This window comes from Diorhabda sublineata, chromosome 1, assembly GCF_026230105.1.
Source record: "Diorhabda sublineata isolate icDioSubl1.1 chromosome 1, icDioSubl1.1, whole genome shotgun sequence".
NCBI classification, from domain to species: Eukaryota; Metazoa; Arthropoda; class Insecta; order Coleoptera; family Chrysomelidae; genus Diorhabda; species Diorhabda sublineata.
In genome coordinates this window covers 11,759,284-11,777,335 of record NC_079474.1, presented here as the reverse complement: position 1 = coordinate 11,777,335, position 18,052 = coordinate 11,759,284, and the positions used below count along the sequence as shown (strand labels likewise).

At 32.8% G+C, this 18,052-nt stretch overlaps 1 protein-coding gene and 1 long non-coding RNA gene across 4 annotated transcripts; one reads left to right on the top strand and one right to left on the bottom strand.

The window, feature by feature from the left end:
- Positions 1 to 11: 11 nt before the first annotated feature.
- LOC130450497 (DNA polymerase zeta catalytic subunit) lies at positions 12 to 16,636 on the top strand. Of its 3 annotated transcripts, XM_056788917.1 has the most exons (19): positions 12 to 166; positions 580 to 711; positions 763 to 949; positions 1,003 to 1,344; positions 1,398 to 1,633; positions 2,721 to 2,900; positions 2,953 to 3,161; positions 4,733 to 5,141; positions 5,200 to 5,510; positions 6,702 to 7,143; positions 8,655 to 8,870; positions 8,990 to 9,023; positions 10,652 to 12,373; positions 14,224 to 14,586; positions 14,638 to 15,250; positions 15,414 to 15,604; positions 15,659 to 15,886; positions 15,942 to 16,167; positions 16,225 to 16,634. In XM_056788917.1, exons 2-19 carry the CDS (start codon positions 609 to 611, stop codon positions 16,372 to 16,374), a joined length of 6,162 nt encoding a protein of 2,053 aa, XP_056644895.1. In that variant the 5' UTR covers positions 12 to 166; positions 580 to 608; the 3' UTR covers positions 16,375 to 16,634. The 3 variants fall into 3 exon arrangements, with proteins under 3 accessions (XP_056644895.1, XP_056644885.1, XP_056644904.1); XM_056788907.1 differs by lacking the exon at positions 12 to 166 and having other exon boundaries at positions 337 to 711; positions 16,225 to 16,636; XM_056788926.1 differs by lacking the exons at positions 12 to 166; positions 15,659 to 15,886; positions 15,942 to 16,167; positions 16,225 to 16,634 and having other exon boundaries at positions 337 to 711; positions 15,313 to 15,598.
- Positions 9,177 to 17,860, bottom strand: LOC130450551 (uncharacterized). The gene is made up of 2 exons (XR_008910588.1): positions 17,510 to 17,860; positions 9,177 to 9,399 (listed from the first exon to the last, which is right to left on the bottom strand). It is a non-coding gene; the product is annotated as an uncharacterized LOC130450551 (long non-coding RNA).
- Positions 17,861 to 18,052: the final 192 nt, after the last annotated feature.

The following is an 18,052-nucleotide window of genomic DNA, read 5'->3' as shown; positions in this document are numbered from 1 at the left end:
ATCATGCATTTAGTCCAATGAGTTATAATCATGAGGTTATGTGATAATTTGTAAGTTATTGAATTTTTTAGTGGAATGCTTAACTGATTAACATTAAAGTAAAAACAAAATATATTGTGCGGCGATAATAAAATAGTTGGTGGAGCTTCACAAGAATAGTTTAAAGGTACTTATAATATTCCATACCCTATCAAATAATGAGATTATTTCAGGCGTTGTGAGCGCTTAGTGAAATGCACCATAGATGACCGTGTACGATTCAATATGTAATACATATATGGTGGTATTAAATCTTAGTATATAAAGTAGTCTATGTTCTAAAGATTAGATATTTACGGAATGACAACTGACAGACTTTTATTTAAAAACCGGATTTTTTTTTAGGTTATTTTATACTTTAAAAAACTTAATTTTTTTATATCAACTATCGTTTAAAATGTAGGATTTTCTTAAAATTCTTTTTTATTAGCATTTAAATAATGATATAATTAATAGAATTCATATATTATGCCAGGGATATTTTTTAAATTTGAATAATGAGTTTCCTACTAAATAATTCATTATATTCTTCATCGCAAGCAATAAGAATAGTGAATTTAGATTCTTATATGGGTATACCGATACAAGGATTGGACGTATTATATTCTGAATTTAGGGGTTCGTCGGTAAACCAAGTTCCTGTTTTAAGATTATTCGGATCTGTTCCTACAGGTATTTATAATGAATATATCACGTTTCAATTAGAAGCAGCGTTATTTTAAGGTGAAAAAATATGTGTCCACATTCACGGAGTATTTCCTTACATTTATATACCGTATGATGGTGTCCAAGACGCCAATATGTTTATGTATAAAATCGCTTCAAGTATAGATAAAGCTGTGAATATATCTTTGAATCAAGCCTCATCTAATATGCAACATGTATATAAAATTACACTCGTATCTGGGATGTAAGTAATTTAAACGTTCTCGAGTGATTTTTATACATTTTTTATCATTTTAGACCAATGTATGGTTATCATACAAAAGGTCATCAATTTTTCAAAATCTATCTGTATAATCCGCTATTAGTACGTAAAGTAACCGGTTTATTGATGAATGCAAGCACTCTTGGTAGTCAGTATCAACCACACGAAGCTCATTTATCATTCACACTACAATTTATGATAGATTACAATTTACACGGAATGAGTAACTTGTTACTCTCGAAAATAAAATATAGACGTGATTCTAATAACATGAATGAAATTAACGCCGATTCTGAACTATTTTTACCTGTATCTGTGAATAAATCAAGTATTTGTCAACTGGAAGGTGATTGTTTAGCAGAAGATATAATAAACAGGTGAGATATTATATAATATTTGCTATAACTATTTTATATTTCTTTTATTGTAGACTAGAAGTAGCGTCCGGAAATATCGGGGCAAATCCTGGAATAGCAGCTTTATGGGAAGACGAGAAACAAAGACGTAGAAATAAAGGAATGACTTCCCAACTGGGACGTTTGTTAGAACTATCACGAATTGATGTTTCACCTACCAAATCCCATATGATCTATAAACAAGCTTTAGAAGATAGATTAGCGGTGTTTTCGAATGAAAAAAACTTCGTCGACAAATTAAATGCTTCAGGTTAGTTAAATTTTTCATTAAAACACTTTTATTTTGTTTTTATTAACGGAAATATTTTTTGACAAGTGACTGATGTACATAGACATATTACTACTAAACTGTGCATTTATATACTTTTAATATTGACAAGTTGTACCAAACAAGAAAGAAGTAGTGAGTTTTATAGAAGAGCTATCTTTGAATTGCTATGCGGTGATTGGTGCAATTGGCTCCTTTTAATATTGGACCACGAATTTAATCGAATGCGCTGTCTACTGTTTACTATGTCTATGAACCTTAATAAATGAAAGTAGAAATAAACGTTATGACTAATGTTACTAAGGTCGGCATTTTTAACAAATTATTTTTTTGTTATGTATTATCCGAAATTTTTTATGAATTATTATCTTTTACACATAATTACACATACTGTTAATTACTGAAACAAAAAGTATAAATATATTTTATGGTTTATCATTACTGGTGTAATATTTATATTGACCAAATATTATTCTAAATGAATGTTTTTAATGTCTTTAAAAAAGCCGATCAGATGCTTGGACTCGAACTTTTTGACGAATTAGGGTGAATCCTAATCAGCCGAAGAGGGAAAAACTACGGCGGCTTGATTTTGCTCTCGCTATCCTACTCATCGTGCCAGTGAAATCCAGCAGCTGTCCTTTTGGGAAGGATTTGATCAGAGCCCTCAGTAGAAAGAGGGGAGATTTGTGATGGTTCCTGCTCTTTCAGATCTCTTGGAATTTCGGTAGATATCCTCTAGGCATTTTTCGCGACATCTGATCCAGGAAAGCCTCTTAACAGGCTTTGAGCCGTTTTTCTTCTTCTCCGCCGCGGCGTTGAAGGAGAGCCTTGTCAAAAGCACTAGCTAGAGCTTCGGTATTAGTAGAAACCAACGCTTTGGGAGTTTTGAGTTGCGTGATCTCAGTTTGCTCAGAGCCCTTAAGGGGGGATTTTTTGAGGTTATGTTCTAAAACCCTATTGTAAACAGTTTTGGGCCAGTTCTTTTTCCTCTGATTAATACTCTATTTCTTGTTGTTGTAAATCGATATCTCGCTAGTAGAAACAGCTTTTTTCCATTTATTTTCAGTGTATCCCGCAGAAACTCCAGATTCAACCACAATCAGAAATGCTTCTTTAGTAGATTCTCAAACTAGTTGTGATTCTATAAGTGATTTAGACGAAACTGTAGTACCAGCAGAAACTAGCGTCTTAAATTTAAGTCTGGATCAAGATGCCCAACAACTTTTGAAAATTTTGAACGAATTAGGTCGGTTGCTATAATAAATTTTTGTTTTACAATTAAAAAGTATAAATTGTAGAAGAGAACGTTAAGGAAATTGAAGAAGATTCTATTTTAATTCAAGTTTCTAAACATAACGATCAAGATATTGATGAAAATGAGTTCGATTTCAGTCTATCTTTGGAATCGGTACAGACACCGGTTAAAACGATTCCTGAAAGAGATGAAAGTGATGATGATTTATTGAATACTACGTTAATTCCTCAAGTGGACGGTGGTTTCGATGAGGTTATATATATAAACAAAAATTTTACACTCGCGAGGAAAAAAATCGCCCGCGCTCTCGGTCAAAAGTCTCTAGCAAAAAATCTGTAGCTTATTATTCGAAACTATCATATTCTTCAATTTGCTTCGTTTTGAGGTCCTGCTGGTGCTGGATTTCTGGCCCGAACTTTTCTCTCGAGTTCATTCCTTAAATGCCCAACAAGATTTAAAGCAGGACTACGAGACGGTAATTCCGTAGCGACAATTTTGATCGTACGGATCCTGCAGTATGTGAACGAGCATTGTCCTGCATTAAGATAAAGTTTTTGTCGATGAAACTAGCTTAGGGAACGACATGATCCTCTAAAATTTCTTATATGTATCGGTTCGCCGTTAATCCTCCCGCTCCGCGGCCAGTTTCAATAGAAACCATATCAATATTTAGTGTTTCCTTCTCTGGCCCTACTAACAATCTCCAATCTCTTCTTCATGGATAGATTAAGTATCTTTTTTGCTTCTATTGAAATTCCCATTCACGAATCTCCTCCAAAAGTCACGTTTTCTTCTATACAAATTGCTAGATCTTCCTCGAGATCTTCTATAGACTCGTCCTCTTCTATCGCTACAATCTGCTTTCGTCTATGAAGAGAACGGAGCCCCAATGCTCACCGGTCCAATTAACGTGTTCTCTGACAAATCGTAGACGGGCTGGGGGTCATTTGGGACCAGTAGCCGGTCTTTTTGACTCAAGGTTAGCTGCCTTAGGTCTTCTTCTGATTGTCGAGCCAATCCGAGCGTTTCTCTGAACTCTTGTTGGACTTGAACACCAATGAGGGTCCGATTTCTCAGCGACAATGAATCGGTTATCTTCTTCAGATGTGTATCTTGTTCGATGTTCTCCCATTGTTAAATGAGCTCCGATTTCGTGGCTGGTGCTGGATTTCTAGCCCGAACTTTCCTCCTAAGTTCATTTGATCTTCCTCGAAATCTTCTGTAACCTCGTCCTCTTCTATCGCTACAATCTGCTTTCGTCTAAAAAGAAAATGGTGCCTCAGCAGTCCAATCAACAGGTTCTCTGGCAAATCGTAGACGGGCTGGGGGTCATTTGGGACCAGTAGCCGGTCTGTTTGACTAAAGGTTAGCTGCCTTAGGTCTTCTTCTGATTGTCGAGCCAATCCGAGCGTTTCTCTGAACTCTTGTTGGACTTGAACACCAATGAGGGTCCGATTTCTCAGCGACAATGAATCGGTCGTCTTCGGATGTGCATCTCTTTTTTCCAAAACCACATCTTCGATTAAAGTTATCAGTAGACTGATTCATGTTCATTCAGATTCATGACCAATTCTTGCTGACGTTGGTCGCAATAGGGTGACCGCTTGAGCAGCTTTATCACTTATTGTGTCCATTTTGAGGTAGAATTCTTTTTTGTTATTAACGGATATGTGTCTTGGTGGTGGATCAGGTAGATAACCTTTTGTAAGGATCAGTTACCCCAAATTACTTAATGCCGTTATCATTTTATTTTGCTAGCGACTTGCGATTGCAGAAGTGTCGATTATTTTGCTCACGAGCGTGAGTTTTAATTTAATTTCCAGGATTCCGAGGAAGTTTCTTCCGAATTAACACAAATACCTAAACCGAAACGGTTGAGGAAGTTGTTATATGTTAAATTAATTAAAACAGGCAAAGATATGCCTAGTTTGGAGGATGATTTCAATATACGAACAAATTTTAATAAAAACAACGGTGGATTTATTAAAATGAATAAAAATAATGGTGAAAATATAAATAAAAAACGTCGGAAACTTACAAGGAAGCAACGGGTACATTTAAGAACGAATTTAGAAGTGAAAAGTTTCAAATTCAGGATAAAAGCGATGAAAAGACGTGACCAATTGGTAGGAATAATGAGAAAATTACACGAAAAAAGAAATGAGATAATTCTGTTTATAATTAGAAGTGGACGTGCTAAATTCAGGATTATATCGAAGAACGATGTAAAAGGTTCGGTATATGAAGTTGGGAAAACTTTTTTTAGGTTAATTTGTGGACGTTTTTGCAGAACTGCTTCCAATAAAATCGGTGGATGTAAACAAAACCAGTAAAGTGAATATTATAAGTGATATAATTGTGAAAATTGGTTATTACGTAGATCCTAGTTTGCATCTCACGATCAAGTATCCGAATCATTGTGGTTTTCTCTACGATTACAGAAGCGGATATTTACCTGAAATTACGAGGATCCCGAGGAAAATTTGCTGTTCGAATAGGAAAACCCACATAGAAGGTTTTGTTAAAAAACAAATGGGAAATAGGGTTGATTTTAATGGAAAAAAATCGACTGCGATTGATTTGGATGATGGATGTCGACAGGTAAGTGGTCCTACACTCTAAATAATTTTTAATTAGATTCTTAACGCTTTTTTATAATTGTAATTTTCTTAGACTCATTTGAACTACTTTTTAGATATTTTTGTCTAGAAACTGTCTCTAATTGTAATTTTTTGTTCCCATCTAAGCACATTTTAATTAAATTTTGGATGTTAACAAATCTTGTGGTCAAATTGTCCATTAGATTATGATCAGTAGTTCTTTTGTCCCATTTTGTTGATTTTTCTTTTAATTTATTCGAATTAGTAGTTCTTTTGTCCCTTCTGTATCTAATTCATCATCAAAGAGTATATTAACAAATCTCGACGTTAAATTATCGATTAGATTGTGTTCAGTAGTTCTTTTGGCCCTTTTTGTGGATTTTCTTGTAACTTATTCGAATTAGTAGTTCTTTTGTACCTTCTGTATCTAATTCGTCATCGAATAGTACATACATAGTACATCTTGTGGTCAAATTGTCTATTAGATTGTGATTAGTAGTTCTTTTGTCACTTCTGGATTGATTTTTTTCTACATTATTAGAAATTTCCCACACTTCGGTATCAAATAGTTATCCATGTAGTTTTTTATCTGTATTCTAAATCATTCTATGCCTTCTTTAACGGCATTTTGAACATTTTATAATTATTGAAATATTTATAGACTCTTTTCAATGGCTTCCCAAACACTTTGATGATTAAAGTTTTCTTTTTAGTCACGTTTCCAACACTTTCAGTGATTGAAATCTTTCTAAACACTTTTTAAAAGCGCCCTAATAATTTTTTGATGATTAAAGGTTCCCTAGACACTTTTCAACCACTTTGTAACCAAGCAATCAATCATTTTAATGGTTTGAAACCTTCCTAAACACTTATTATATGCACTTCGAACAACTTCTAATGATTAAAATAATTCTAGACACTTTTTAACAGAGTCCTAATTAATTTTTAATGATTGGAGGTTTCCTAGACACTTTTTACAAACGCCCTAAACACTTTTTGATGATTAAAATTCTACCAGATCTTCTTTAATACTCAAAATTCTTTATAGACTCTTTTCAACCACATTTTTATTTATTGAATTCATTCTAGACACTTTTTAACTGCACGTCCAACAACTTTAAACAATGCAAATGTTTCCAAATAGCTTTTCCTTTCTTGTTGTTTGATTTTAACGTTATTTTTGATATTGCAGACCAAAAGGGATGCTTGTATGTCCCTTAAATATGAAGAAGGAAAACAAAACACCAAATCTATTAGAAAGGAAATATTAGAGAATAAATTAGGAGACGAATCTGGAGGAGATTTCATATCGATGGCAGAAAAACTAAGAAAGCAACTAGAAATTCACATACGAGTACTCAAATCTCCAACAAACCTGAAAATAAATGATGAATATTCAAATGCTGATCACCGATCACAAATTTTGGATAAACTCACATGTTTTAAGAGCCAAGATGAATTCTTGGATCAGGAATCTAAGGAAAACACTAATGTTAATGACTATTTAATTATCTATAATAGTATAAACGATAAATGTAAAGAAGAATCTGTAAAATATGAAGTTGGAAGTCAATCGAAGGAATGTAGTAGTCGAAACAGAAATGACGATACAAAAAGGAAAAATAATGTTCGAGGTATGTTTTAATTTTTTTAAATCTTCCTTGACACTTTTCCACTACATCCTAGTTATTATCTATCAATTCAAGCCCTACCTAGACCTTTTAAACTCCATTTTAGACATTTATAGTAATTTTAACTTTCTTAAACACTTTTTAATTACATCCTGGATACTTTTGAGTAAGTAGAACCATTTTAGACAATTTTTAATCATTAAAATTGGACTCCAACTTTGGAAATCTATACACTTTTTAATTATATTATTGAAGACTTTCTATACCTAGAAACCTTATTGAACCCTTTTAATTACTTTCTAGTCATTTTCTACTTCTTAATGTCTTTTTTAACACTTTTCAATTATTTCTAGGCCATTTTTTACTGCACTATAGATACTATTCACAGATTGAAGCCTTTTTGGAACCTTTTTATTTACCTCTTAGACACCTTTTATTAATTAAAGTTTTCCTAGGCCTTCTTTTACTACACCCTTGAGTAATTTTACATATTATTGCGTTTCTAGACACTTTTTGGCTATTGAGATGCTTCTAGGCCCTTATTTACTGCACCCTAGACACTTCCTAATTTTAAGCCTTCTAGGACCGTTTCTAGATTCTTTTTGATTATTGAAATCTTTGTAGGCTCTTATTTACTGAACCCTAGACACTTTTCCTAATTTTAAACCTTCTAGGGCCATTTCTAGACACTTTTTGGTGATTGAGATCTTTCTAGGCCCTTATTTACTGTACCTTAGACACTTTTCCTTATTTAAGAATTCTTGGGATCCTTTTAGACATGTTTACTAGTCACCTTTTAATTGTTTAAATCTTTCTGGACTCTTTATTACTTCATTCTGAACACTTTTTACTTGTTGACGCCTTTTTAGACCATTATTACTGTTTTCTAAAGAAATTTCACATGTTAAATCCTTTCTAGACACTTTCTGATAATTGAAATCTTTCTAAAATTTATTTTTATTAAATCCTAGACACTTTTCAATAATTGATTTCTTCATGGGCCCTTTTAAACAGTCTTCTAGACATTTCATACATATTGATGCCTTTCTAGTCACCTTTTCATTGTTTAAATCTTTCTAGACTCTTTTTTACTGCATTCTGAACACTTGTCACTTTTTAACGCCTTCTTTGACTCTTTTTACAGCTTTCTGAAGACATTTCACTTGTTGAAGCCTTTTTAGACACTTTTTAATGATTAAAATCTTTCTAGATTCTTTTTGTTTGTATACTAGACACATTGCAATAATTGAATCGTTCTTGGGCCCTTTTTTACTGCACCCTAGACACTCTTTAATTGTTGAAACTTTCTAGGGCACTTTTTTACTGTTTCCTGAAGAAATTTCACTTGTCGAAGCCTTCTAGACACTTTTTAATGATTGAAATATTTCTAGTCTCCTTTAAACTGTATCCGATGCCCTTTGTAAATGCAAATTATACGACTGTTTGTCCTCAATCAATATTAGTTGGTCATTATTGAATTTCATATTCCTTAAAAATTTTCTCAAATCTCACAGCGGTTTCCAGAAGATCGAAAAGATTAAAACGTTGCATCTATGAAGGCTCTTTATCGTTAGATGGAAACGTCGATCGTGATTCTTCAGAAGAGGAACTGTTAATGCATAAACAAGAAAGATCCAGAACGCCCAGAAGGAAATCTAAGTATAACGCATTACCGATATCCCTACAGAAATCTCAAAAATCGCCTAAATATTCAAAATCGTCTGAAACAGGTATGCAAAATAATTTTTCCTTTCCGAAATTTAATCGAAACTAAATTGCTAGTGAAGAAGACAATCTATATATTTATATATGTTTAAATTGTGAAATATATATGATTTTATTGTTTCAGGTGTCAATAATGATTTAGTTTCGACAAGAAAAACGTGAGTTGATATTTTTTAATTCCTTTCGGTATATGTCTCATTTTAGCTTTGAACAGTATTATCTAAACACTCTGTATAGTATATATCATAATTAAAACATCAAATTTGGATCCATTTACTTCTGAAAATGTCTTAGCAACGTCAGAATCAATGTTTATCTTTTTATTTCTTTTATTTTTCTGAAATTCACTTCTAATGTGACACCTAGTACATTTTACTTAGGACACAGGGTATATAAACATCAGTTGAGGCACATATTGTTGGTAATAGGTTTTGTAAGGTGTGATTCGTAGCCTATTTTCACATCTTCTTGGTAAATTGTCCATTAGATTATAATCAGTAGTTATTTGTCCTTTTTTGTTGGTTTTTCTTGTAGCTAAAATATATAATAGAATAAATTGTTAAAAAGAGTAGTTCTTTTGTCACTACTTCATTGATTTTTCCCATAACCCATAAGATTAATTACCTAATTAATAATTTCAGGGGTAAATTGTCAAGTAGATTATAATTAGTAGTTCTTTTGTCCTTTTTTGTTGTTTTTTTGTAGTTAAAATCGTAAATTGTAGCAGCAGGGCGTAGTTCTTTCTTTGACTAATTGATCATCAAATATTCTGGTCCAATAGTTTGTGATCAGTAGTTCTTTTGTCTCTTTTTGTTGGTTTTTCATGTATATTTAATCGTAAATTGATTAAACGAGCCTCAGTTACACTATTTACACATTTTCTTGATAAATAGCTTGATCAATTGTCATTGGTAGTTCTTTTGCCATTACTTCATTGGTTTTTCCCATAACCCTTAAGATTAATTACCCAATTGATCATTTCGATGCTAATTTGTTGAGTAGATTATGTTCAGTAGTTCTTTTGTCCCTTTTTGTTGGTTTTTCTTGTGGCTAAACTTGTAAATTATTTAAATCAGTAGTTCTTTTGTCCCTTTTTTGTCTAATTGATCAGCAAATATCAAATTAACAAATATTGTGAATAAATTGTAATTAGTGCTTCTTTTGTCACTTTTTGTTAATTTTTCATGTAGCTTTTTATTTTAATGAACATCAGTCACTCTATTTCAAATTTTGGTTTTTCTTATAACCCCTAAGATAAATTACCCTATTGATCGGTTCGTGGGTAAATTGTCCATTAGATTCTTATCAGTAGTTCCTTTGTAACTTTTTGTTGATATATTGTCACTTAAATTTTGATCAGTAGTTCTTTTGTCACCTCTTGAGCATTATTCATTCTGGTCGCATATGTTATTAATTAATGATGTAATCTATAGTAGTTCATTTGTCACTTGTTCAAGGGCTTTGTTTATAACCAGAAGAATATATTTATTTGTTGTATTAAATTTTAGGTTAGGATTGTTACTAGTATTTTATTGTTATTAGGATCTTATAGACCTTGAAATAAATTTGTTTCCAGTTCAGTAATACAGAAATTTGAATTTTTTGGTGAAAATTTGTATTTTAAGTTTTATCCATGCTTATAGTTTTCTCAATCTTCTTTAAATGTTAATCAATCTTTTATTCTGTCATTTTATTTGTTAGTTTCCTAATTTTTAGTTTTTCTCTAACCCAAAAAAGAAAAAATACTGTTAAAATAACCTATTTTCATGATTTTTTTTTGTTTTAGAACTGAAAATTTAAACCAGGTGGTACGTCAACTTTTCAACAAACATTCTTTTCAAAATACAACCATAACAGAAGAAAAATTAATTTGCAGATACGAATCAATCAACGATCGAAATTATATTACGGATACATCGAATTCCAGTGCAGTGTTTAGTAGTGACATTGATAATCCCGAAATAACATTTCCTAACACAAAATCACTAACAATAGCCGAAAAGTACGATAAAGAAACCAGTTATGAACCGAAAGAAGGTTGTTCGAAGATATTAACCCCTCAAAGTGATACGGTGGTTACTGAAAGTTCGAATTTCGATTATTTAACCCCCTATCAACACCCCAATTTGTATAGGGAGGGAGTTATAACGATTAAACCGAAACTAACAGCACCTACAGTGAAATATATATCAGAATCGATTGATTTGAATCGTGTTATATACCAAGAACCGTTCTGTAGTAACTTAGAAGATCTAACTGGTAACGTAGAAGTTGGTTTTAATGTTTTGAAGGTAAATACCAATACAACGATGCATTTACAAGAATTCGACTCGACTATAAATAGTTTGAACGTCATACGTAAAAATAAATTGGAAGAAATGAACTTGGGTAGAATAAACACGAATTCGGTGATACTGAGTTATTGTAAAAACAGAGATTGTGTTATAACTCCATTAAAACCACCCCCTACTCTACAATCGGTCGAAAATTGGATAGAAGAGAAGAAGAAACCGGTTAATACACCGGAAATTAGAAGAGAAAAAATTGTAGTACGTTTACCAGCGAGTCCAGGTGGAGAAGACGACGATTTGGAATTATCCTTAACGCCGAATTCAACACAAACTACCACTAAATCATCGGAAAGTCCAATACCAAGTCCGACGTTTAGGGAGAGTTTCAAAAAACGCAAAAGACAAATGAGATTTAAAAAAATTGCATCGCAAGAAAGTTCGATACAAAATTCCGGACAAATATCGGGTTTAACGGTGAATATCAGCATGGATAAATCGGTGGAGAATCTAAAAACCGCGAGGGCCATAATAGAACATCAAAATTTAACCATATTAGCCGTGGAATTGCACGTGCACACCAGAAGCGATATGAAACCCGATCCGAAATTCGATTCAATCCGAGCGATTTTTTATTCGATATTGAACGATGTACCGGAACCTAACCTCAAAGGTCGTCACCGTAACGGTATAATAACCGTTAACGTACCGATTTTAAATGGTCTGAACTGCGATATCATCAGCGTGGATTCCGAAGAAGAATTGATAAAGGAATTTTTAAAATTGGTCGTTTATTGGGACCCCGATATATTCGCGGGTTACGAAATCGAATTGTTATCGTGGGGTTATCTGATCGAGAGAGGTTATGTTTTGAATACCGATATCAAACCGTTATTGTCGAGAACGAAGGACGATAGAAGGACTCGACGCGACGACGACGATTCCGCCGATCTCAGATTAGCCGGTAGGATCGTCCTGGACGTTTGGAGACTCATGAGACACGAAATAAGTTTGCAGAGTTACACTTTCGAATCGGTCGCTTATCATTTGTTGAGGAAAAGATTCGCTAAATATTCTTTTAAGGATCTTTCGTTTTGGTGGGAACACAGGACGCATTTATATCGACACAGAACCGTTAAATATTATCTGACTAGGGTGGTGACTATCTTGGAGCTGTTCGATAAGTTGGACTTTTTGGGGAGGACCAGTGAGCTGGCTAGGTATATATTTGTCCCTTTCTCTATGACTATTTAAACCTCTTGTTGTCTCTTTTTCTCTGTATGACTTTCTGATTGGTTATTCGTCTATATTTACTCCTGTTTGTCTACATATCTAACTGTCTATTTGTCTCTCTATATATCTCCTTTATCTGTCTTTTCTTTCTTTCTCTACCTCAATTGTCTATTTCTCTTTCTCTGTCTTAATTCTCTCTTTGCCACTACTATCTGTCCATTTCTCTCTCTCGCTCTCTCTCTGTCTTAACTATCTGTCCTTTTTTTTTCTTAACTGTCTAAGTCTCTCTCTTTTCCTTAACTGTTTACTTCTCTTTCTTTACCTTAACTGTTTATATATCTTTCTCTCTATGCCTTGACTATTTATTCATATCTCCCTGCCTTAACTGTTTATATCTCTTTCTCCCAATGCCTCAACTGTCTATTCATCTCTTTCTTTCTATTACTTAACTGTCTCTCTTAACTATCTATCTATTTCTCCCCCATATCCTTACTGTCCATTTCTCTTTTTCTGCCTTAACTATTTATTCCTCTTTTTTTCTCTCTGTCTATTTCTCTTTCTTAACTGTTTATTTCTCTTTCACCTTATGCCATAACTGTTTATTTATCTCTTTCTACTTTAAGCACTTGCCTATTTCTCTTTTTCGTAACTGTCTCTTTCTTTGCCTTAACTATCTATTCCTCTTTCTTTCTATGACTTAACTCTATATTTCTCTATCTTTTTCTCAACTGTATATTTCTCTCTCTTTATCTTAACTATTTGTCTCTATGATTTAACAGTTCATTTCTCTCTTTCTTTCTATGCCTTAACTGTATATTTATCACTTTCTGTCTATACCTTGACTGTCTATTTATCTCTCTCTAACTTGTTTGTCTTTTATCTCTCTATCTTAATTAACTGTCTGTTTCTCCCCTCTCACTCTCTCTCTCCCTCCACCTGCCTCTCTTTTACTATCTCTGCTTGTCTGTCTTTTTGTATCTCTGTTTGTTCATGCAACGATCTCTCTCTCTCTCTCTGTCTTAACTATCTACCTATTTCTCTCTCTTTGTTTAATTCTCTGGTTAACTGTCTTTCTCTCATTGTTTCCTGTTCTGACTGGTTATGTTTTCTTTGTGCCTCTGATCTTATGACTGATTATTTGTCTACATTTTCACCTGTTTGTCTATCTTCATATCTGACTGACTTTATTCTGGTCTGGTCTAATTATGCAGCTCTTTGTTGTTCTGCCTAGTTATCAAATTATGTGGCTCTTTGCTTTCTTGACTAGTTGTCTTATTATGTGGCTCTTTGCTTTCTTGGCTAGTTGTCTTATTATGTGGCTCTTTGTTTTCCTGACTAGTTGTCTAAGTATCTGTGTCTCGTTGTGCCTGACTGTTGTTCTGACTATTTGTCTAAGTATTGGTCTCTTTGTTGGTATGACTATTTGTCCAAGTATCTATCTCTTGCTCTGGTTGACTCTTAGTGGGTTTGACTATTTGCCTGCCTTATCCACTTACCTTTCTGGTTAGTTACTTGCCTGCCTGACTGATTTTTCAGTCTTTATGTCTATTTTTCTGTGTATCTGTTCCTCTGTCCGAGTATGTTTCTCTCTATATGACTTTTTGTTTGTCTGGCTGACTTATCTGCCTGTTTATCTAATCATTTGTCTTCCTAGCTATCTACTTATCTGCTTCTAAGTACTTTTGCCCCTTTGTCTGATTATATGTCTGCCCCTTTTTATGACCTGCCTTATTTGTCTAATTGACTTATCTGTCTGTCATTTTGGCTAGCTATTTATCTACCTGTCTTCATGTTTATCCGTCTAGGTATGACTTTTAGCTTCTATATTTATTTTCAGGTTATTCGGTATACAATTTTTCGAAGTACTATCTAGAGGTACTCAGTTCAGAGTGGAATCCATGATGCTCAGATTAGCGAAACCGCTTAATTTCATACCGGTATCACCATCGGTACAACAGAGGGCGCATATGAAAGCACCAGAATACATTCCATTGGTTATGGAACCGGAATCGAAACTATACAACGATCCGGTTATAGTTTTGGATTTCCAAAGTTTATACCCATCGATAATAATAGCTTACAACTATTGTTTCACCACCTGTATAGGTCGAATTGAATGTCTAGGGAAAAGTGGTCCGTTCGAATTCGGTGCTACCCAATTGAGAGTATCCAGAAACCGATTGAGGAAACTACTCGATAGGTAATAATATGAATCCAGAAGTTTTTGGAAATTTTTGTGATTTTTTTTTAGGAATCAATTGAATTTTTCACCCTGTGGCGTGGGGTTTGTAAAAAACGAAGTCAGAGACGGTGTGTTACCCAGAATGTTAAGGGAAATATTAGATACAAGACTGATGGTGAAAAATTCCATGAAAGAGAATCCGAACGATAAAATTCTTCAAAAAGCTCTACACAACCGACAATTGGGGTTGAAACTTATAGCCAACGTGACGTACGGTTACACATCAGCGAATTTCAGCGGAAGAATGCCATCGGTGGAAGTAGGAGATAGCGTAGTCAGTAAAGGTAGAGAAACATTACAAAGAGCCATACAAACAGTGGATAATACACCTGTATGGGGAGCGAGGGTGGTATACGGAGACACCGATTCCTTATTCGTCTTAGTACCTGGTAGAACGAAAGAACAAGCTTTCAAAATAGGTCAGGAAATAGCCGAAGCTGTAACTAACGACAATCCTGATCCTATAAAACTAAAATTAGAAAAAGTTTACCTACCCTGTATACTACAAACTAAAAAACGTTACGTCGGTTATATGTACGAAAGTCCAGAGCAAAAAGAACCAGTTTATCAAGCTAAAGGTATCGAAACGGTCAGAAGGGATGGTTGTCCCGCGGTTAGTAAGGTAAATAATAATCAAATTATCAAAATTTAACACACCACTATTTTTAACTGATTAATTCCCAGATGAATACACAAGTATTCGAAAGCTCGGAATATATTAGAGTTGGTACACTTCGGTGTTTAATTTTGCCACAATCCCACTACGAAAACGCTCCTATTTCCAGATGTTGGAGAAATGTTTACGTATACTTTTCGAAACGAAAGACGTTAGTTTAGTGAAGAAGTACGTTTTGAAGCAATTCGACAAGATAGTAGCCGGTCGTGTTAGTATACAAGACTTAACTTTCGCCAAAGAATATCGAGGAGCTTCGGGGTATCGACCAGGAGCTTGCGTTCCAGCTTTGGAACTCACAAAGTGAGTAAAACATGTAACAATTCCTTTAGGATAACGAAAATATCACTATTTCAGAAAATGGACTTCAGTTGATCCAAGAAATGAACCTAGAAGCGGAGAACGTGTTCCGTATGTTATAGTAAACGGACCACCAGGTTTACCATTGATCCGTTTAGTTAAAAGTCCTAGAGATCTGATTGAGGATAGTTCATTGAAACCCAACGTGGAATATTACATAACTAGGGTGATAATACCACCATTAAATCGGTGTTTTACTTTATTAGGGGTAGATATGAGTATCTGGTGGGTAATTTTTAATTCGTTGAAAAATTTGATTTTTTTTTAAATTATTTTTTAGGTATAAACAAATGCCTAGGAAGAAGGTTCAGTATTTGCCGGGTTCGGTGTCGCCTAAGAAGAAAAGTACAATTTCACAATATTTCTCCACTTCTAGTTGTATATCTTGCGAAGAACAAACCCGGAAAGGTATATGTGAAAAATGTATAGATCGACCGCAAAGCACCGTTGTCACTCTAATGGAAAAAATGAGGAAATGGGAGAGGAATTATCTTAATATCAAAATGGTAAGGGTGCATTATGTCCTATCGTAATTTTAACGTGTCTTTTATTTGTTTTGTAAGGTTTGTCAGACTTGTACATCATCGGTAACGGATATAAAGTGCGTGTCTCTAGATTGTCCTACTTATTATAGAAGAATCCAAACTATTCGTGATGAACAGCAAACTAGTTACATTAGACAGTTATTAGATTCCAGTGATTTATCTTTTTGATATTTTGTTTTCATTACATTACATTATAAAACGTTTTTGAATATTTTCTTAAAACATCAATATTTTAATACTAATAATGGATTTTTATATGAAAAATCCCTGCTGTTTCTTGTAGTTGTACAATAATACAATTAATTTATTATTTTGTTACAAATTCTCTTTATTTTAATGTTTATTATTGGATTAAGCGTCATTAATACTTTTAATTCATGTTATTATAACATTGTTACAAAACTTTGGAATAAAAAATGATTTTACCATTTTTTTTATTTGAAACCTTCCAGTATCTACTAGAAATTAAGTTTAAATGAAAAAAATCTATTAATAAAAATAAATACAGATTCAAAACCAGAAGGAAGGTACTATTTGATATGTATATTAAGTATTAACAAAAATATTCTAAATCAATATACAAATATTGAGCCCCCTGCAGTTAAAGTTACTTAAAATCTTATTTTGCAACCACAAATGCTCCATATATTAAATTTTAGTATATAGATGAAAAAAAAGCACAAAAGACGTTGAAGTTAGCCCCTTGCTATCGAAGTTACTTCAAAATCCTATTTTTCAACTACAAATTTTGAAATATAAGAAATAATACCAATAGGTCAATTTTGATCTAAATTAACAACAAAATTCAATGGTTGTGGCTAAAAAATTATGTAATTTTCAAAAATCACAACTAAACTTTACAATTTCGTCATGCAAATGTGAAATTATAAAGAAATTACTTATGGTTTACATAATTCAAGTATGCAACAATACGTATTCTTTGAGTACTTTACTTAAAAATTCGGAAAATTTATTATTTTGTTGCAAAGTGATTTCATTTTAATGATTATTTTTGGTTTAGAAGTTTCATTAATACATTTAATTAATGCTATATATCATCGTTAAAGAAATTCTGAAATATACTTTGATTTTATCAATTTTTCAAATTAAAATCTTCCAGAATCATTAAAATTAAAGACGTTCAATAATTAAACTAAATTAACAAAAATTGAGCCCCCTGCAGTTAACATTAAATCTAAATTAACAAAAAAATTTAATGATTGTGACTTGAAAATTATGTAAGTTTGGACAATTACAACTAAAATTTACAATTAAGTCTTTAAAATGTGAGAATAATACTTACATTATAAAGAAATTATGGCTCATAAATTTGGTCAAAATGATGGAAAAGCTCTTTTTTCTAAATACTTCACCTCAAATTTGTGAAAATGATGCTATATATCAATTTTCTCTTTGTTTGGAACATATAACTTCATTATTTTCCTTTTAGTAAAATTTTAATAAAACTCATTAAATAATAAGTATAAGTAATTAATCAGAAACTAAATTATTAATGAAACTAAAAAGGATGAATGTGAAAGTTTATTAGAACTCGAAATATCGGTCCAATTTCAAATTAGGTCTGTTGAAATCTACTTTAAAATTTTTATATACAAAAACAACAAACCATAATCACATTCAGAAAGAGTTGTTTGACACATGACAATCTGTCAAAAGTATTTACGAATCAGGGATGTACAGAATTGCCAACTTAAATTCAAATCTTAGTTTAGTTACTACAAAATAATGATCATTCATCACAGATCGCTTGGTGCTCTATATTGCTGCCAAATATCTGTCAAAATAATTTTATATAATCGACCCTAATTAGAAATCGTGAAAAATA

Bases quoted from the DNA above. Each gene is read 5' to 3' on its own strand.
- LOC130450497 (XM_056788907.1), top strand. From the start codon at position 537: ATGAGTTTCCTACTAAATAATTCATTATATTCTTCATCGCAAGCAATA. The intron at 8,871-8,989 runs GTATGCAAAATA...TTATTGTTTCAG, and splicing joins TTCAAAATCGTCTGAAACAG to GTGTCAATAATGATTTAGTT. The intron at 15,251-15,413 runs GTAAATAATAAT...TCCTATTTCCAG, and splicing joins GTTGTCCCGCGGTTAGTAAG to ATGTTGGAGAAATGTTTACG.